This window comes from Marmota monax, unplaced genomic scaffold (assembly GCF_021218885.2).
Source record: "Marmota monax isolate L192 unplaced genomic scaffold, Marmota_monax_Labrador192_F-V1.1 WCK01_AAM20220418_F8-fsc00012, whole genome shotgun sequence".
In the NCBI taxonomy this organism is placed as follows: Eukaryota; Metazoa; Chordata; class Mammalia; order Rodentia; family Sciuridae; genus Marmota; species Marmota monax.
The window spans coordinates 33,919,064-33,940,203 of NW_026695227.1; the positions used below are offsets into that span (position 1 = coordinate 33,919,064).

At 40.7% G+C, this 21,140-nt stretch overlaps 1 protein-coding gene across 2 annotated transcripts in view; it reads left to right on the plus strand.

Annotated features, from left to right (window-relative positions):
• The first annotated feature begins 605 nt into the window (after positions 1-605).
• Positions 606-21,140, plus strand: part of Sp1 (Sp1 transcription factor) — a 38,318-nt gene continuing 17,783 nt past the window's right edge. The window contains exons 1-3 of one of the 2 annotated variants that reach the window (XM_046436058.2): positions 606-694; positions 1,737-1,900; positions 2,319-3,831. In XM_046436058.2, the coding sequence (XP_046292014.1) occupies positions 688-694; positions 1,737-1,900; positions 2,319-3,831 (1,684 nt within the window). In that variant the 5' untranslated portion in view covers positions 606-687. The remainder of the gene's footprint in view (positions 695-1,736; positions 1,901-2,318; positions 3,832-21,140) is intronic. The other variant, XM_046436059.2, reaches the window with a different exon arrangement.

Here is a 21,140-nt window from a genome sequence, read left to right on the forward strand (position 1 = left end):
TTCCAAGTTCCTACCCTCAGAGTTGATTCGGCTTTCAATTGGTTTTTAGTTTATGTCAATATGCGTCGTATTCCGTCTCTTTTCAGTGTTAATCCAATCATAACATTCCTGACTGCCCGCCTGATTTCTGATTGGTTTAGATCAGCTCCATCCTGTGCTATTGCTACCTACTTTTTACTCTCCTCCCAACCAGGACTTTGCCCATGCACGTCCAAGATTCTGGTTGGTCGTTATTCTGTCATTTCTATCAATGCTCTCCCTATCCCTATCTCTCAGGGAGCCCGCCTGGTAATTAACTGGTTTCTTTCTAAGCCTATCATCTCTAGCTCCCACCCATCCTCACTTCCTGCCTCTTTCATTGGTTTTTCAAACTGAGGGGGCGGTTCTTTTGGGCGGACACCAGGCACGCAACTTTGTCTTACACGCCTTAGAGAAGGAACGAGTCTTACCATTGGGGAATCTGCCCGCCTTTCTTCTGCTAGTCCCTCCCTTCCCCCTCCCTCATTGGGCGGGGCAGTACCGAAGGGGCGGGGCCAAGGCCGGGCTTGTGGCGCGCTACTCCCTCCTCTTTACCCCCCCCCTCCCTGTCCGGTCCAGGTTCGCTTGCCTCGTCAGCGTCCGCGTTTTTCCTGGCCCCCCCCACCCCCCCGGACAAGACCCCCTTGAGCTAGCCCCTCAGCTGCCACCATGAGCGGTAAGGATGAGTCCACTCCAAGCTTAGGGGTGGAAGGGTAGTGAGGGGGCGCGCGCGAGGGCCGACCGGGCGGTCCCCGCCGTGAGGGGGGGCGGGCGGGAGGCGGCTGCGGCGGCCTTGGTCCCGCCCGGGGCGGAGGGAAGGGAGGGAGAAGGGGCAGTGGCGGGGCCTCCGAGGAGGAGGGGGATGGGCCGCCCGCCCCGGGGGAGGGGGCAGCGTGGCCTCTCCCGCCCCCTGCCCGCCCCGGCCACGGGGGACGGGCTTTACCCCCCACTACTGGGCCGCCCGCCTGAGGCTCCTCCCGCCAGGGGCTGGCGCCGCGGGGGCGGCCCGAGCAGTGCACGCCCCGCCCGAGCCAACCGCCTCCCTGGTCCGCCCTCTGGTCGCTGCCTGCCCCAAGGCCCTCCCCCCCCAACCCGGTAAGTTCCCCTCCCCCCTCGCGGTCCCGCCCTTTCCACGCCCCTCACCCCGAAACCGCCCTTTTTTTCTAGGGTCCGCCCTCTAGTCCTGAAACCTTCTGATTTCTAACCCTTAGACCCCTTTAGCCCATTGCTAGTATTCACAAATGTTTTCCCACTTGGAGTTTTGGCCTCCTCTTTCCCACTTTTCCTTTTTCCCCTCTTACTTTTTATACTTGTATTTTTCTTTCTCCATCTCTTTTAACTCTAATTTTAGCAAGCTTTCCATCCACCCACATATTGATTTTTGCCTTACCTATTTTTTCCCCAGGATACTTTTTATTATTTTGAAACTCTTACAGCATTGTCTACCACTCTTCACATTTCCTATTCCCAAAGCACTTTATGAGTATTTTCTGAGTTTAATTTTGTTCATGGGGAAATTGAGACTTGCTTTTGGCATCACTGAACCTAGTTCATGTCCTGTAGGCTCTAGGATTCCCCTTGTCCAGATCCATTTTATTTGTACTGGTGACTTTCATCTTCCTATTAGTCATTACTGATTTCATCATAGTTTAATAGGCTTTACCCTTCTTTACTTTATTCCCTCTCCCCACTTTAAGTTTTTTATCTTTTATCTTTAGATCAAGATCACTCCATGGATGAAATGACAGCAGTGGTGAAGATTGAAAAAGGAGTTGGTGGCAATAATGGGGGCAATGGAAATAGTGGTGGTGCCTTTTCTCAGACTCGAAGCAGCAGCACAGGCAGTAGCAGCAGCAGTGGAGGAGGAGGAGGAGGAGGGCAGGTGAGTGATCATCAAGTGGGGAAGGTATTGAGAGGATCTAAATATTCTTAGGTATTGCTTTAATCTTCATAGAAAACATTTTAGGAAAAAAACTAATTTTATAGAAAGAAGTAAGCTTAGGGAGGAAAGTGAGTTGGAGATTCCCTAAGGATGAGAGTTTTAGAAATACCTATAGGTCAGGGTTTTTTGGATTTTTTTCTTTTTTCTTTTTTTGCATTGCTGGGATTGAATCCAGGGCCTCAGACATGCTGGGCATGCAATCTACCACTGAACTATATACCCCCATCCCCAAATATAGGCCAGTTTTTTGTTTTTTTTTTAATCTTGCGCTGCATTGCTGTTTATTTTTTATATATTGCCCCCTAGGCTAGCAGCTAGGTGTCACTAACTCCTTTCCTCTCCTCTATTTTCTGGCCAGGAATCCCAGCCATCCCCTTTGGCTCTGCTGGCAGCAACCTGCAGCAGAATTGAGTCACCCAATGAAAACAGCAACAACTCCCAGGGTCCAAGCCAGTCAGGGGGCACAGGTGAGCTTGACCTCACAGCCACACAACTTTCACAGGGTGCCAATGGCTGGCAGATCATCTCTTCCTCCTCTGGGGCTACTCCTACCTCAAAGGAACAGAGTGGAAACAATACCAATGGCAGTGGTGGCAGTGAGTCTTCCAAGAATCGCACGGTTTCTGGTGGGCAGTATGTTGTGGCTGCCACCTCTAACTTACAGAACCAGCAAGTTCTGACAGGACTACCTGGAGTGATGCCTAACATTCAATATCAAGTAATCCCACAGTTCCAAACCGTTGATGGGCAGCAGCTGCAATTTGCTGCAACAGGGGCACAAGTGCAGCAGGATGGTTCTGGTCAAATACAGATCATACCAGGTGCAAACCAGCAGATCATCACAAATCGAGGAAGTGGAGGCAACATCATTGCTGCTATGCCAAACTTACTCCAGCAGGCTGTACCCCTCCAAGGCCTGGCTAATAATGTGCTCTCAGGACAGACTCAATATGTGACCAATGTACCAGTGGCCTTGAATGGAAATATCACCTTGCTACCTGTCAACAGTGTTTCTGCAGCTACCTTGACTCCCAGCTCTCAGGCCGTCACGATTAGCAGCTCTGGGTCCCAGGAGAGTGGCTCACAGCCTGTCACCTCAGGGACTGCCATCAGTTCTGCCAGTTTGGTGTCATCACAAGCCAGTTCCAGCTCCTTTTTCACCAATGCCAATAGCTACTCAACAACTACTACCACCAGCAACATGGGAATTATGAACTTTACCACCAGCGGATCATCCGGGACCAATTCTCAAGGCCAGACACCCCAGAGGGTTAGTGGGCTACAGGGATCTGATGCCTTGAATATCCAACAGAACCAGACATCTGGAGGCTCACTGCAAGCAAGTCAGCAAAAAGAGGGAGAACAAAACCAGCAGACACAGCAACAACAAATTCTTATTCAGCCTCAGTTAGTTCAAGGGGGACAGGCTCTTCAGGCCCTCCAAGCAGCACCATTGTCAGGGCAGACCTTTACAACTCAAGCTATCTCCCAGGAAACCCTCCAGAACCTCCAGCTTCAGGCTGTTCCAAACTCTGGTCCCATCATCATCCGGACACCAACAGTGGGGCCCAATGGACAGGTCAGTTGGCAAACTCTTCAGCTGCAGAACCTCCAAGTTCAGAACCCACAGGCCCAGACAATCACTTTGGCCCCAATGCAGGGTGTTTCCTTGGGGCAGACCAGCAGCAGCAACACCACCCTTACACCCATTGCCTCAGCTGCCTCCATCCCTGCCGGCACTGTCACTGTGAATGCTGCTCAGCTCTCCTCCATGCCGGGCCTCCAGACCATTAACCTCAGTGCACTGGGTACTTCAGGAATTCAAGTGCACCAACTTCCAGGCCTGCCATTGGCTATAGCAAATGCCCCAGGTAAGGTTTTCAGTCTTTTGCGTTCATCTGTCTTATCTGTTTTTGTGTCACTTGTAATTGAACCCAGGGACATTCTACCATTGAGCTGCATGCCCAGCCCTTTTTATTTTCATTTCATTTTTTCTTGTTGGTATTGGGGATTAAACCTTGGGCACTTTACCGCTGGGCTATATCCCAATGGTAAAAATATTTATTTTTTATTTTGAAACAGCGTCTGGATAACATTACTGGGGGTCTTGATGGGCTTAAGGTATGCACTGTTGTACCCAACAAAGGACCATTACAAGGGCGATAGGTGATGGTGGCCTTGAAAAACCACTCTAACTTATTTATTTACTTTTGTAGTGCTAGGGGTTGAATCTAGAGCCTTGTGCAGGCTAGGCAAGCACTTTACCACTGAGCTACACCCCCAACTCTCCTTTTTATTTTTCATTTGAGACAAACTTACCAAGTTGCCCATGCTGACCTCAAACTTGTGATTCTCCTGCCTCAACCTCCTGAGTAGCTGGGATTGTAGGCATGTATCACTATGCCAGGCAATCTTTTGCACTTATTAGGAAGTAATTCTTGGCTTAACTGAAACTGTTGAGTTAAAGAAGGGAATAGAATCCGGGTGCAGTGATGCACACTTGTGATCCCAGCGGTTTGGGAGGCTGAGGCAGGAGGATAGCCAATTCAAAGCCAGTGTTAGCTTTGTGACATCCTAAGCAATTTATCAAGAACCTTATCTCCAAATACAAAGTAAACAAAAATGCTGTGTATATTGCTTAGTGGTTAAGCACCCCTGGGTTCAGTCCCTGGTACCAAAAAAAAAAAAAGGTAGGGGGAGAATAGAACCTTTTGGGGGTAACACTTTCTCAAGGACTAATCATTTAGGCAAATGAATTAGAAAAGTAACAGTGTCTGGGCCCTGTGGTGCACTCCTGTAATCCAAGAGACTAGGGGAGACTTGAGTCAGGAGGATCAAAAGTTAGAAGCCAGCCTCAGCAATTTAGTGAGGCCTTATGCAATTTAGTGAGACTTATCTCAAAGTAAAAATAAAAAAAGGCTGGGGCCATGTGCAGTGGTGCACACCTGTGATCCCAGTGGCTTGGGAGGCTGAGGCAGGAGGTTTGAAAGTTCAAAGCCAGCCTTGGCAAAAGTGAGGCAGTAAGCGATTCAGTGAGACCCTGTCTCTAAAAAAATTCAAAATAGAGCTGGGGATGTGGCTCAGTGGTGAGTGCCTCTGAGTTAAATCCCCGGTATGAAAAAAAAAAAAAAAAGTGGTGGGGCTGGGGATGTGGTTTAGTGGTTGAGCACCTCTGGGTTCAATCCTTGATACCAACACAACAAAAAGAACTGTCTCTCCTCACACTAAAATATATTTTAAATAAGCTTCCTAGATTAATCTGCTAATTTCCTAGATAGGGAATAACTTCTTAGACTGCTTTGAAAATACCATGTATGTTTGGAGAGGGAGGAGAAAGAAAAGGAGTGAGGTCAGGAATGGAGTAGGGAGGTAGGGTTGAGAGGGGTTAGGAATAACAGCATTAAAAGAAAGATATATATATTGTAATGTATATTAAATCAGTTGACCACAATATTTAGTCTTTCTCATTTTATCTTTTGGTACTGGGGATTGAACCCAAGGCTACATTCCCAGGCCTTTTTTAAATTTTGAGATAAGGTCTCACTAAGTTGCTTAGGACCTTGCTAAATTGTTGAGGCTTACCTCTAATTTGCAATTCTTCTACTTCAGTCTCCAAGAATCATTGGGGTTACAGGTGTGTACCACTGCACCTGGCTTAATAGTTAAAAGTCTTTTCATTTTGAATTGTTGCACTGTTGGTTAGTTTGAAATTAAAAACATACACACAAAATAAGATTAAAGTCTATTGAGAATTTATCTTTTTCTTTCTTTTTTGTGGTGCTGGGGATCAAACCCAGGACCTTATTCATACCATGCCAGCACTCTACCACTGGGCCCTGTGGTGCACTCCTGTAATCCAAGAGCCACATTTTCAGTGTCCCCCCGCCCCCCTTTTGATTTTTATTTTTGAGACAGGGTCTGGATAAGTTGCTTAGGGCCTGACTAAATTGCGGAGGCTGGCCTTGAACTTGTGATCTTCCTGCCTTAGCTTCCTGAGTCACTGGGATTATAGGCATGTACCACTGTATCCAGGTCCCTCCCCACTTTTTTTTTTTTTAATATATTGAGGATTAAACTCCGGGACACTGTACCTATGAGCTACCACTGAGCCCTTTTTAGTTTTTATTTTGAGACGGGAGAATTGCCTAGGCTGGCCATTTGTGATCCTGCCTCAGCCTCCCAAGTAGCTGGGAGTATAGGTATGTGCCACTGCACTGGGCTTAGACCGTATATATTTTTACTGAATCTTTTTTTTAAATATATATTTTTTAGTTGTAGTTGAACACAATACCTTTATTTTATTTATTTTTTAATTTTTATGTGGTGCTGAGGATCTAACTAACCCAGGGCCGCCTCACATGTGCTAGGTGAGTGCTCTACCGATGAGCCACAACCCCAGTCCTGACCATGTACATTTTTATATTCTCCTATGATAAATGAAAATTATTATTTTTTTTTTTTGAGAGAGAGAGAGAGAGAATTTTAGTATTTATTTTTTAGTTTTCTGCGGACACAACATTTTTGTTTGTATGTGGTGCTGAGGATCGAACCCGGGCCGCACGCATGCCAGGCAAGCGCGCTACCGCTTGAGCCACATCCCCAGCCCCGATTTTGGAAAATAGTTTAATACCACCAAAATTCTACTTACTTTGGAATATATGTGTGCTTGTGAATTGTTTGTATTTGTTATAGTGTTCCACTTAGACTGGTTCGTTTTTTTTTCAAGGATTGGTTCTTATATAAGTCGGGTTAACAAATTAAGCAACCATGTTTCCTGTCTGCTGCAGTTTTGGAAACTCTTGAGAGGAAAAGTCTGCATCATGAGTTCTCTAGCTTTTTTCAGTTCATGTGGTGTATTTAAAATGACTACATTTTGAGCTTTAATGAGACAATAAAATTTTCTTAGTGAGTTGGAGATCTTGGAGTAGAAAGTTAGAGCTGAAAGGGACCTAAGAATTCATCTATTACAACTAACTGTCTTGTCTTTTTTTTTTTTTTTTTTGGTACTGCGGATTAAAGCTGGGGCGAATAACTACTGAGGCACATCCCTAGCCCTTTTTATTTTGAGACAGGGTCTCACTGAATTGCTTAGCACCTTACTTTTGCTGAGTCTTTGCACTCAGGATCCTCCTGTCTCAGCCTCCGTAGTGGTTGGCGGACTATTCTATTCTATCCTATTTGTTTATTTATTTTAAAAATATTTTTTTAGTTGTCAACAGGCCTTTATTTTATTTATTTATATGTGGTGCTGAATATCGAATCTAGTACCTCACACATGCTATGCAAGTGCTCTGCCACTGAGCTACAATCCCAGTCCCCAGGGACTTTTACTCTTTTTATTTTTTTCTATTTTTTAGTTATAGGTGGACCCGATATCTTTATTTTATTTTTATGTGGTGCTGAGGATCCAACCCAGTGCCTCACACGTGCTAGGCAAGTGCTCTACCTCCAAGCCACAACCCCAGCCCCCAGGGAATGAATTTATTCTTTTAAAGTTTTTTTTTTTAATAGTTTTAGTTGTAGATGGACATAATATCTTTATTTTATTTAGTTATTTTTATTTTTTTTTTTAATGTGGTGCTGAGGATCGAACCTAGTGCCTTACACTTGCCAGGCAAGTGCTTTGCCGCTGAGCTCCAGCCCCACCCCTAATGTCTGTTTCTTAATTAAAAAAAAAAAAGTCCCTGAAATCAGACTTTTCTACTCTTGCTGGACTGCTACAAAGTATCACATTTTACCCACTTCTGTGATATATTGTTATTTTACAGGGACAAATTAAATCTGTTGACAATAAAAGGCCATGAATAGCTGGGTGCACACCTGTAATCCCAGTGTCTCAGGAGGTGGAGGCAGAAGGATCTCCAATTCAAAGCTAGCTTTAGCAACAGTGAAGTGCTATGCAACTCAGAGAGACCCTGTCTCTAAATTAAATACAAAATAGGGCTGGGGATGTGGCTCAGTGGTTGAATGCCCCTGAGTTCAATCCCTGGTACCCGCCCAAAAATAAAAATAAAAAAAGGCACATGAAATATGAGATAATCACTCTACAAAATGAGGTATTATTATATGGTTGTGGAAGACTTCAGTCTATATGGGGTTCACTTAGTCTGTTTACATTTTTTGTTTTTTTTTTAAATTTTGAGGCAGGATCTAAGTTGCCCAGGTTGTTCTTTTTTTTTTTTTTTTTGAAGAGAGAGAGAGAGAGAATTTTTTAATATTTATTTTTTAGTTTTCGGCAGACACAACATCTTTTTATGTGGTGCTGAGGATCGAACCCGGGCCGCACGCATGCTAGGCGAGTGCGCTACCGCTTGAGCCACATCCCCAGCCCGCCCAGGTTGTTCTTGAACTTTTTGATTCTTCTGCATCAGCCTCCCATGTAGCTGGGATTATAGGCATGTGCCACTGCATGAGGATACATTTATTATGTTTAGAAATCATCTTTTAAAAACCTTTAAGCCTTCCTTTCGACTTTTATCCTGTTTTCTGTTTGTGGAATACGTGAGTAAAGGCACAAAGTTAGAACCAAAACAAATCAGCTATCTCTGTGTTCCTGTGTTTTTCATGGCTTTGTCCCTGGTGGTTGGTAGTAAGGGTAGGACCACCTAGTTAACTTAGTTTCCGGAGAGTGAAATGATCTATGGGCTCTTAGTTGTTTTTTTTTTTTTTTTTTTTTTAAGTCATCAGTAGCTTTTTTTTTTTTTTGTACCAGGGATTGAACTCAGGGGCACTCAATCACTGAGCCATATCCCCAGCCCTATTTTGTATTTTATTTAGAGACAGGGTTTCACTTAGTTACTTAGCACTTTGCTTTTGCTGCGGCTGGCTTTGAACTTGCTATCCTCCTGCCTCAACCTCAGAAGCCACTGAGATTACAGGTGTGTGCCACCGTATCTGGCTTTTTTTTTTTTTAAACACCTATTTGGGGCTGGGATGTGGCTCAGCTGTAGAGCGCTCACCTAGCACGTGGGAGGCCCTGGGTTCGATCCTCAGCACCACATAAAAATAAATAAATAAAATAAAGATATTGTGTCCAGTTACAACCAAAAAAATAAATATTAAAAAAAAGTTAAAAAACAAAACAAAACACCTATTCCTCTTTATTAGCATCCTTTCCTCTCATTTTGTAGTCTTACTCTTATAGACTTTCTCCTGGGTTTAAAGCTCTAGATTTTTTTCCCTCAGTCACTGCGAAGTACTAAAAAACTTTTGCCCTAGGTTGAGAGGTGGTAGCTTTGAAAGACTTAAATTTGGATGACTTCTTTGGAGTTCTGCTTAATAAAGAATGAAGGGCTGGGCTTTGGCAGGAGACTAGAACATATTTCCTTGGTGGCTGTAATTCACTGAAGAAGAAAATTTCAGGCACTAAAAATAAGAATTTCACATCTGCTTGGTTTTATTGGGGTCAGGAAAATGTCTTCTCTTAGAAGTTAAGTTGAATGTGATACCAGGATTGGTTTACCAACAGTGTCACTAAACTTAGGGTCAGAGTGCTGGGATCTAATTTTTTAAAAAGTTTTCTTTAGACTAGTGCTTATGAACATTAGTAATAAGTAAGGTTTAGATGATTAAAATGTACTCAAAATTATCATATTATTGCAAAAAGTCACATGCGAGACTTTTGTTTTTTAAAGTAATATACTTTATCAATCATAACATCAAATTTTTATGTTTCTTTGTTTTCTATTATTATACTTGATTCTTAGGGTGATAGTAGTGTTTTTTAAATGGTAAGTTTCAGTTTAAATAGAAAACATCTTTTTTTTAAAACCTTGGTGTCTATTCATTTGAAAATTGGTGAAGCACATCTGTAATCCACAATTACAGAGCGGAGGCTGAGGCTGAGGCAGGAGGATCAAAAGTTCCAGGCCAGCCTGAGCAATTTAGTGAGCCCTAAGCAACTTAAGTAGACCTTGTCTCAAAAAATAAAAAGGACAGGGGATGTAGCACAGTGGTTAAGTGCCCCTGAGTTCAATTCTCTGAACCAAAAAAAAAAAAAAAAAAAAATCAGTGGAATATAAGAAGATAGTCTTTAGATATTTTCAGTTGCTCCTATTTATTCATTCCATTGACTTTTTCTGAATGACGTCATTGTTAAATAACATTGCCTTGTGCACTGTGGCCATTTTAGTTCTTAATTAAATAACAAGAGTACAAGGATGCCTAGTGTTTCAGAAGATTGTAGTTATCTTCTGATCTCATATTTCCTTTTTCTTTCTTTCTTTTTTTGGTGGGGGATAGGATCTCTCCATCATCCAGGCTGACCTGGATGTAACTCCTCAACTTGTCTGATCCTCAGGCCTCAGCCTTCTTATCCCACCTTTTTTTTTTTTTTTAAATACTGGAGATTGAATTGAACTAGGAGCACTCTACCTCTGAGCTACATTCCTAGGCCATTTCATTTTTTCTTTTGAGATAGGGTCTAAGGTGCTGAGGCTGACCTGGGATTGTAGGCATGTACCATCACACTGTGCTACCCCTTTTTTTTTCTTTTTTTGTGGTGCTGGGGATTGAACCAGGGCCTTGTGCATGTGAGGTAAGCATGCTACCAACTGAGCTATAGCCCCCCCCCCAAGTTTTTAATCACCTTTCCTTTTAATTGTTCCATTTTATAAAGTAGCATATAAATGTGCCACTAATTTAGTTCTGTTCTTTCCTTGCTTCTAATTGTTTTGCTTTCCCACCTTGGAAATATTATGAAATGTAAGGTGAACTTATGTAGAAAGGTTGTAATATATAATGCTTTGGAAGTTACATATTGCATATCTGTCAACATTACTAGATAATTGATTTTTCCCTTTTGTTGTTTGAAAAATAAGCATATTGTTTTTCATGTCTCTTATAGAAAGTGTGACACAATAATGCTATCCTTTTCTCTTTTTAAAATATATTTTTTGTTGATTGTATAACTTTATTTTATTTATTTATTTAATGTGGTGTTGAGGATTGAACCCAGTGCCTCACATGTGCTAGGCAAGTGTTCTACCACTGAGCCACAACTCCAGCCCCCTTTTCTCTTACATTTAGCAGTTTATAGTAGGGCTTGGTATGCTGAAGGATTACTTAAAAATATATTTATTTAGCTGGGTACCATGGCTCATACCTCTAGTCCCAGCTATTTAGGAGGCTGGGACAGGATTGAAAGTTCCAGGCCTACCTAGGCAACTTAAAGAGACTGTTTCAAAATGAATTTTTTTTTTTTTTTTAAGGGCTATGTATATAGTTCAGTGGGTAGAGTAATTGTCTAGCATGCTCAAATCCAGTTAGGCCAGGGGTTCAATCCCAGTATCACAAAAAGAAGAAAATTTATCTATTCATACATTGACTATATTGTTAATGTTATGCTTGATTTTAAGAATTGGTTCCTTTAGAAGCCCCTCAAAAACATTTCTGTAGAAAGTTTTTTTTTTTTTTTTTTTTGTATCTGGAATTGAACCCAGAGGTGATTAACTTCTGAACCACTTCCCTAGCACTAATCTATCTATCTATGTATTTATTTATTTATTTTTATTTTTTGTTTTTTTAATATTTATTTTTTAGTTTTCGGCGGACACAACATCTTTGTTTGTATGTGGTGCGGAGGATCGAACCCAGGCCGCATGCATGCCAGGCGAGCGCGCTACTGCTTGAGCCACATCCCCTCCCTATTTCTTTATTTTTAATTATTATTATTTTTTTTTAGTTGTAGACAGACAATACCTTTATTTTATTTATTTTTATGTGGTGCTGAGGATTGAACCCAGTGTCTCACACGTGCCAGTGCCGAGGTAGGCAAGTGCTCTACCACTGAGCCACAACCCCAGCCTCCCAGCCCTTATTTAATATTTTTATTTAGAGACAGGGTCTCGCTAAATTGCTGAGGCTGTCTTTGAACCTGTGATCCTTCCTGCCTCAGCCTTCCAAGTTGCTGGGATATAGGCGTGTGGTACTATGTCTGGTTCTGTAGAAAGTTTTTAAGTAAATCTTTTATTTATTTATTTATTTTTTAAACATTTATTTTTTAGTTGTGGGTTGACAAATACCTTTATTTTATTTTTATGTGGTGCTGAGAATCGAACTCAGTGCTTCATGCATCCTAGGCAAGTGCTCTACCTTTGAGCCACAACCCCAGCCCTTAAGTGAATCTTTTAGAATTGGGGCAAAGCTGACTTGTAATTTGAATTTGTATTTTTGCTTCAATATTGTTTACATTCTGAACAACTTATAGAAACTGAGCAGTATTACTTGTTTGACAAGTTTGGATCTGCATGTTTAGTTTTCTGTGGATCTGCCTCCCACTTATATACAAAATAAGTAATATTTACTTTGAAGGAGTTAAAATATAAAATACCAAGGTCAAGACCCTTTAAGAGATGAGAAAAACAGTTAAGTCTATAAATATCTGAAAATTAAAAAGAGCACAACACTGGTTTTCATAGGAAAGTACATTTAAAGACAAATAATTTAAATTAAGTTAAATGCTATTAAGATGGCTCTTCTCAAATTATTCAATGCATTCTCATTGAATGTGATCCTAGTTTGATGGCTTAAGTAGTTTTTTTGTACACTGGGATTGTAGCTCTGTGGTAGAACGCTTGCTTTGCACATGTGAGGACCTGGGTTCTATCCTCAGCACCACATAAAAATAAAGATATTTTGTCCACCTACAACTTAAAAAAATTTTGTTTTAAAAAAAGAAGTTTTTTTGCAAACTTGGTACAATTCAACCAGACCATCCATGGGTAGTAGCTCTTAGAGTGAAGGTTGCCTGAGCTAGAGGAGTCCTCCTCTCCACTATTCTTATTTGACAGAGCATAAGGTAGAGAAAAATTCAATTACTTTTTAAAAATTCAGTTACTTTTTTGTACGATAATGGGGATTAAATCCAGGGGCACTTTAGGTTACAGCAGTATACGAGTTATATTTCAGGCCTTTTTAAATTTTATTTTAATTTTTTTAAAAAAATATTTATTTTTTAGTTTTTGGCAGACACAACATCTTTGTTTGTATGTGGTGCTGAGGATGGAACCCCGGACGCACTCATGCCAGGCGAGCGCGCTACCACTTGAGCCACATCCCCAGCCCCTTTTTTATTTTGAGATAGGGTCTCACCTAATTGTTTAGGGTGCTGACAAGTTGCTGAGACTGGCCTGAAATTTGTGATCCTCCTGTCTCAGCCTCCTGAGACAGGAGGATCACAAATTTTTAAGGATTTAAAAATCACATTTTTTTAAGGATTTAAAAAAATTTTTTTTTTAGTTGTAGATGTACACAATACCTTTATTTTATTTATTTATTATTTATATGCAGTGCTGAGTCACTGGGATTACAGACGTGTCACTGGGCCTGGGAACATATTTTTTATTTTGCAGTAGTGGAATTGGAACATAGGGTCTACACATGCTAGGCAGGTACTCTACCACTGAACAACATCACAATGCCCTGGCTGGCTTCCAGTTTGCAGTCCTTCTGCCTTAGTCTCTTGAGTAGCATGGACTATTAAGCCTACCTACAAGGTCATTGATGCTTCCAAGAGTGACCGAGATCCTGGCACAGTTGTTCATACCTTAATCTCAGCAGTTTTGTAGGCAGAAATTCTCAGACAGAAGAATTGCAAGTTTGAGGCAAGCTTCAGCAATTTAGGGAGACTGTCAAAAAAAAAAAAAAAAAAGTGAAAATTGGGATGTAGCTCAGTGATAAAGTACCCCTGGGGTCAAGCCACAGTTACCAAAAAAAAAAAAAAAAATGGTTAAAGGTCTTTTGACTTTTAGGGTCAGTATCCTTATATTATTATATTGATTTGTTTTATCAGGCCTTTTTCAAGTATTCGTATAGATTTTGTCTACTACATAGTTCATTTATTTTGAAGTGTTACTAATATTTTTAGCCTAAGATAGTAAGAAAAGGGGCTGGGGTTGTGGCTCAGAGGTGGAGCACTTGCCTAGCATGCATGAAGCACTGGGTTCGATCTTCAGCACCACATAAAAAATAAAATAAAGATATTGTATCCATCTATAACTAAAAATGAATATTTGAAAAAAAAGATAGTAAGAAGAAAAGGAAGCGCAAATGATGAGATTAATCAACACCTTCTTTATAAACTTTTTTTGTAAGGATTTAAAACATTTTTTTAGTTGTAGATGGACACAATGCCTTTATTTTATTTATTTGTTATTCATATACAGTGCTGAGAATCAAACCAGTGTCTCACAAGTGCTATGCAAGCACTCTTCCACTGAGCTACAATTCCAGTCCCTTTATAAACTATTTTTTTTGTGTGTGTGTGTGTTGGGGAGTGAAGCCATGGGCACTTAACCACTGAGCCACATCCCCAGCCTTTTTTTATATTTTATTTAGAGACAGGGTCTCACTGAGTTACTTAGGGCCTCGCTAAGTTGCTGAGGCTGGCTTTGAACTTGTGATCCTCCTGCCTTAGCCTCTCAAGCCACTGGGATTATAGGCGTGTGCCCCCACCCCCAGCCCCTTTATAAACTTTTTTATGAATTGGAATTTGTAACAGCCAAATTGGTCAATTTGAATTTATTTAATTTGTAATCAAATGAAGTATTAATCAGTGAGTCATAAAAACATAGGAAGAGAGAAGCAAGATGTTAAAAGAGAAATAAAATTGTATAATCAGACTTTGAAAACCTGAAGGTCAGTTTGTGCCATCTGGTGTCTGTGGGGGAGGTTATCTTCCTTCCCCCCGCCCTTTTTTTTTTTTTTTTTTTACACTTAGGAAGATAGAATCTGTTTTCCTGAGAGTTCCTGTCTTAATAAATACTAAGAGCTGTCTACTGACATTACATTATGGGTTGTTTTAAATATTTTGTTTAGTTGTAGTTGGACACAATACCTTTTATTTTTTTTTTTTAATGTGGTGCTGAGGATCAAACCCAGTTTGAGATATTGTAATAGCAAATTTGATTCTCTTTTTTTTTTTTTTTTTAAAGAGAGAGAGAGAGAGAATTTTAATATTTATTTTTAGTTTTTGGTGGACACAACATCTTGGTTTTGTATATGGTGCTGAGGATCGAACCCGGGCCGCACGCATGCCAGGTGAGCGTGCTACCGCTTGAGCCACATCCCCAGCCCCTTGATTCTCTTTTTATTCTCATCTTTTTTTCCATGTTTTACTGGAAATTGCCTTCAGTGCCTACCTTCCCTACCCACGATATTTATTTTCTTTTTCTTTTTTTTTTTTAGAAAGAGAGAGTGAGAGAGAGAGAGAATTTTTTTTTTTTTAATTTTTTTTTTTTTTAGTTTTCAGCGGACACAACATCTTTGTTTGTATGTGGTGCTGAGGATCGAACCCGGGCGTCACGCATGCCAGGCGAGCGCTCTGCCACTTGAGCCACATCCCCAGCCCCGCCCCCCCCCCATATTTCTGATATGTTTAAAAATGTATCCCAGAGCTTAGGGTGAAGCTCAGTGGTAGAGTGCTTGCCTTAGCATGCATGAAGCCCTGGGTTCCATCCTTAGCACTGCAAAAGAAAACAAACAAAAACCAAAACAAAACCCTTCATGTTTTCATATTGTGTTCTTAGTCAAAATTAAATTTTTAAGCTTTTTGTATGTGTATGTGGAACCCAGGGCCTTATTCAGACTAAGCACTTGGTTCCTATCACTGAGATACATCCCCACCTCCCACTTTAAATTTTTTTTTTTTTTGGGGGGGTGTCAGTACCAGGGTTTGAACTCAGGGGCACTCGACCACTGAGCCACATCACAATCCTGGTTTGTATTTTATTTAGAGACAGAGTTTCACTGAATTGTTTAGCACCTCGCTTTTGCTGAGGCTGGATTTGAACTCTAGATCTTCCTGCCTTAGCCTTCTGAGCTGCTGGGATTATAGGTGTATGCCACCGCACCTGGCTGCTGCTTCTTTTTTTTTTAAACTGGGCATTAAACCCAGCAGTGCTTTACCACTGAGCAACATTCACTTCCGTGGTCTTTGAGTTTTCATTTTGAGTCAAGGTATCACTAAGTTGCTGAGGCTGACCTCAAATTTGCTATCCTCTTGAGTTGCTGTGATAACAGGCATGCACTGCCCTGCCCAGCTCCCATTATCCATTTAATTCCCGCCCCCCCCCATTATTGGGGATCAAACTCAGGTCCTTATCCATGGTAGGCAAGTGCTCTGTGACTAGATAATACAATCTCCACCATTTTTTTTTTTTTTGAGAGGGTCTTGCTAAATCTCGCATACTGTACTTAGAATTTGTGATTCTACTGCCTTAGCCTCCCTAGTAGTTTAGATTATACACTAGCTGGAATTGCAGGCAAATGCCACCATTTAAGTTTTTCTTTCTTCTTTCTTTCTCTTGGTACCAGGGATTGAACCCAGGAGCACATAACTTAACTACTGAGCTACATCCCCAGCCCTTTTTATTTATTAATTTACCACAGGGTCTCCCTAAATTGCTTAGGACCTTGCTAAATTCCTGGGGTTGGCTTTGAATTTGGTATCCTGCTGCCTTAGCTTCCCAAACTTTTGGGATTACAGGCATGAACCACAACACCTCTTCAAGTAAAAAAAAAAAAAAACTTAAAATAGCTGGACAATAAATATTGTCCCATTAGGTTAAGAATAGAAGACTCGAAAATAAATATTAAAAAATTCTCTCTCTCTCTTCTCTCTCTTAAAAGAAAAAAATAAAATGAGTGTTATAAATGTTTTTGAGAACCTTCATAGAACTTTATTCATAGATGACTGCTATTTTTGATTTTTCTTTAGGCCCTACTGTAGAAACTAATTTTCTTAGTATTGTTAGTGTGAGGCAATCTGTAGGATACTTGTTTTTTGTTGTTGTTTGTTTTGTTTTTTATTATTTTTAGTTGTAGATGGACATAATACCTTTGCTTTATTTATTTTTTCTGTGGTGCTGAGAATCGAACCCAGTGCCTCACGCATGCTACGCAAGCACCCTACCATTGAGCCACAACCCTAGCCTTAGGATTCTTGGTTTTTAAGTATTTTTCTTTCTTCTTGTCCTCCTCCCCCTCCTCCCCCTCCTCCCCTTCCTCCCCTTCCTCCCCTTTCCTCCCCTTTCCTCCCCTTTCCTCCCCTTTCCTCCCCTTCCCTCCCCTTCCCTCCCCTTCCCTCCCCTTCCTCCCCTTCCTCCCACTCTAACCCTCCACCCCTCCACCCCTCTACCACCACCACCACCCAGGGCCTCATGTATGCTAGGTAAGAACTTTACCTTTGAGCTACATCCCCAGTCCATATTTTTCTTTCTTATGAACTTCTATAAAAGATAGAAATTAAAATCATGATAAAATAAAATTAAAATTATGAACTTCTGTACTTTCCTCCAGTATTTTCTCACTTTTTAAAATCACACAGCATCTAATTGCTATATTTTATCCTGAAAAAAATCTCTGAAAACATAAATTTAATTACATTTTTTTCTTTATTTTTTGAACCCAGGGGTGTTTAATCACTGAGCCACACCCCCAGACCTTTTAATTTTTTTGAAACAGGTCTCTGCTAAATTGCTTAGGGCCTTGCTAAATTTGTGAAGCTGGCTTTGAAGCTGGCTTTGAACCTGTGATTCTCCTGCCTCAACCTCCTAAACCACTGGAATTCCAGGCCTGTGTTACCATGCACAGCTACATTTTTTCTTCTTTTTTCCAGACAACATTGTATACTCAGAACACATATTACCACATTTTATTGTTTCTCCTTTGTCAAAATTCAGGTAGTTGTCAAATTTCCTATTTATTTGTTTATTATTTGTGGGACAGTGGATTGCTTTACCATTGAGCTACTTTCCCAGGCCTTTATATTTTGAGATTATCTAAGTTTCCCAGGCTGGCCTTGAACTTGTGATCCTCCTGCCTCTCAGCCTCACTAGTAGCTGGGATTACAGGCTTGTGCCACTGTATCTGGCTATTTCTTTTTCATTACTGGGGACTGAATGCAGGGGTACTCTACCGATGAGCCACATCCTTAGCCCTTTATATTTTTATTTGTTATTTATTTATTTATTTATTTGGGGGTTACTGGAGATTGAACTCGGGGGCACTCGACCACTGAGCCACATCCTCAGTGTATTTTATTTATTGACAGGGTCTCGCTGAGGCTGACTTTGAACTTGAAATCCTCCTGCCTCAGCCTCCCTAGCCACTGGGATTACATGTGTGGGCCACTGCACCTGGCTAACATTAATTTTATTATGAAATCTAATTATATCCTCTTTGCTAATGAGGAAACTAAAACTCAGAGAGGTTACTTAGCTAAGTAGTAAATCAGAGTTCAAACCTAGATTTGTCCAATAGTGCTATTTTAATTACAGCATATGTAATTTCTCTTATTATTAGTTTTAAACATCAGAGGCTCTTGGTAATTTTAAAATGTGACATGATGGATATGAACAATCCAGATATTTGTTAAATTAACCTTTTTATAAAGCTAGATGAGGTGGAGTAAACCTATAATCCCAGCAGTGCAGGAAGCTGAGGCAAAAGGATCCCATCTTCAAGGCCAGTCTCAGCAATTTACTGAGATCCTGTCTCAAAAAATAAAAGGACTAGGGAGGGGCTGGGGTTGTGGCTCAAGAAGTAGAGTGCTTGTCTAGCATGCTTGAGGCACTGGGTTTGATCCTCAGCACCACATAAAAATAAAATAAAAATTAAAAAAAAAAAAAGACTAGGGATTGTAGCTCAGTAGTAGAATTTCCCTGAGTTCAATCCCCAGAACCAAAAACAAACCCTAATTGTGTTCATCTCTCTCTCTTTTTTTTTTTTTTTTTTTTTTTGGTACCAGGGATTGAACTCAGGGATACTTACCACTGAACTCTGTCCCCATCCCTTTTTTATATTTTATTTAGAGACAGGGTCTTGCTGAGTTGCTTAGGGTCTTGCTGAGTTGCTTAGGGCCTTGCTAAGCTGCTGAGGTTGGCTTTGAACTCATGATCTTCCTGCCACAACCTCCCAAGCCACTGGGATTACAGGTGTGCTCCATTATGACTGGCTTTATCTCACCTTTGATTCAGGGAAATAATGGAAGTGTGAAATAAGTTCAAAATATTTATCACTTCCCTGTTTATTTTACTCTATACTGAGTTTATTAAAGCAAAATGACTGTATTTTTCTATTTTGCCTCTCCTATTTTTTCTCTGTAGTTTGTGTTAGTGCATTTATTTATTTAAATGAATTTGTGGGCTGGAGTTGTAGCTCAGCGGTAGAGTGTTTGACTAGCACAAGTGAGGCCCTGGGTTCGATCCTCAGCACCACATACAAATAAAATAAAGATGTTGTGTCCGCCGAAAACTAAAAAATAAATATTAAAAAAAAATCTCTCTCGCTCTAAAAAAAAAAATTTAAATTTAAAATTTGTGTCCCCCTCATTCTGTTTTTTTCTTGTGGCGGGATGCTGATGATTGAACGCAGGAGTACTTTACCACTGAGTACATTCCCAGTCTATTCTGTTTTGATACAGGGTCTCACTAAAGTAGTCTGGAACTTCGAATCTTCTTATATCAACCTCTGAAGTATTTAGGAATTTTTTGGGGCGTGGGGCATGGTCTTAAACGTCTTGCCTGGGAAGTAAGTGGGGTTTCAAAAGTCACATCTATCCCTTAGTTACACTGACACCTACTGGTAGGAGTCTTTTTTACCTTTGTATTGTTTTCCCTGTACTTGAGGAAAACTAACCATTTTTGAACCAGTTGTTTTCTTTTTCTTTCTTTCTCCCCCCCCCCTTTAAAAAAAAAAAAAAAAACCAAAACACTGAATTTGACTTGGATGAGAATTACACCTGTCAAGGACCTAGGCAGTACCCTCCTTTATGGCAACATGAACCAGTTCTTACATTTATAAAGTACTGCTAATTTACCAAAAGGAGGTGCACAGAGTAAATTTTTGCTGCTGTTGTGTAGATTTTTTTTTTTTTTTAAGTACTGGGTATTGAGCCCAGAGGTGCTCTACCACTGAATTACACCCCCAGGCCTTTTAACTTTTTTATTTTGAGACAGGGTCTTGCTAAATTGTCGAGGCTGGCTTCAAACTTTATTCTCTGGCATCAGCCTCCTGTGTTTCAGGATTACAGACATGAACCACTGCCCCCTGCCTCATCTCTTATGTTTTTTTTTTTTTTTTTTTTAAGTATTCTGTTATTTACATATGTGTGTGTGTGTGTGTGTGTGTGTGTATTGCCAGTGGACTTTTATTTTATTTACCTATATGCAGTGCTGAGAATTGAACCCAGTCCCTCAAACATGCTAGGCAGGCGCTCTTCCACTGAGGCACAATCCCAGCTCCAGCCTTTCTTATGCTTCTTTTATCAGAGCTGAGAAACTCAATGAGACCCTGTCTCTAAATAAAAATACAAAATAGGGCTAGGGATGTGGCTCAGTGATTGAGTACCTCTGAGTTTGGTCCCCAGTACCAAAAAAAATAAAAAAAAGCTAGGGATGTGGTTCAATGGTAGAGTGCTCTGGGTTCAATTTCCAGTACCACCAAAAAAGGGTTAATTCTTTATTTGTTTTCTATCTACTGCTAATTTTTTCTTTTTAGGGGCATTAGGAAGTGAACCTAGGGCCTTGCTCATGTTGGTTTAGCATTCTACCACCGAACTATATCTCTAGCCCTAATGGTAAATCTTTGGCATTCATCTCTGTCATCATTTTCTTCTTCTACGTCAAGTGCATCCCTATGCATCATGCCCTACAAGACCTAGTCCATTACTCTACTCAAAATATTCCCTCTGCCTGGACCATCCTTTCCTTGCCATCATTCTTCATCCAGCTAACTCCTATGTTCGGCCCAAATGTCAGCTCCTCTAGGAAGCCTCTAAATTTCCTGACTGGGGACATTTCCCTTTCAGTTCTAGAATATCCTTTGAATACCTTCTTTGTTAATATTTATCACATTATGTTGAGGTTTTATGTTTTTCTCTTGTCTAATAAACTATAAACTCTTCAATAGTGAGAACGGTATATTTGAAACTTCAGATCCTAGTATATGTACCTGGAAAAAGTCAGTAAATAATTGACAGGTATTTCTCTGGCCTTCATTTATGAAATCCGCATCATACAGGGTGCTGTTTGGGATAAGATTTAAAGGGTTATTAGTTTCAGGGGGCCAAGATTATTGAAATGTGAATATAGAAAGACATTACCCGTGTAATATATAATGCTTTTATAATTCTCTCTGTAATTAAGAATAATGTACAAGAAGCAAATTTAGAAACCAGCTA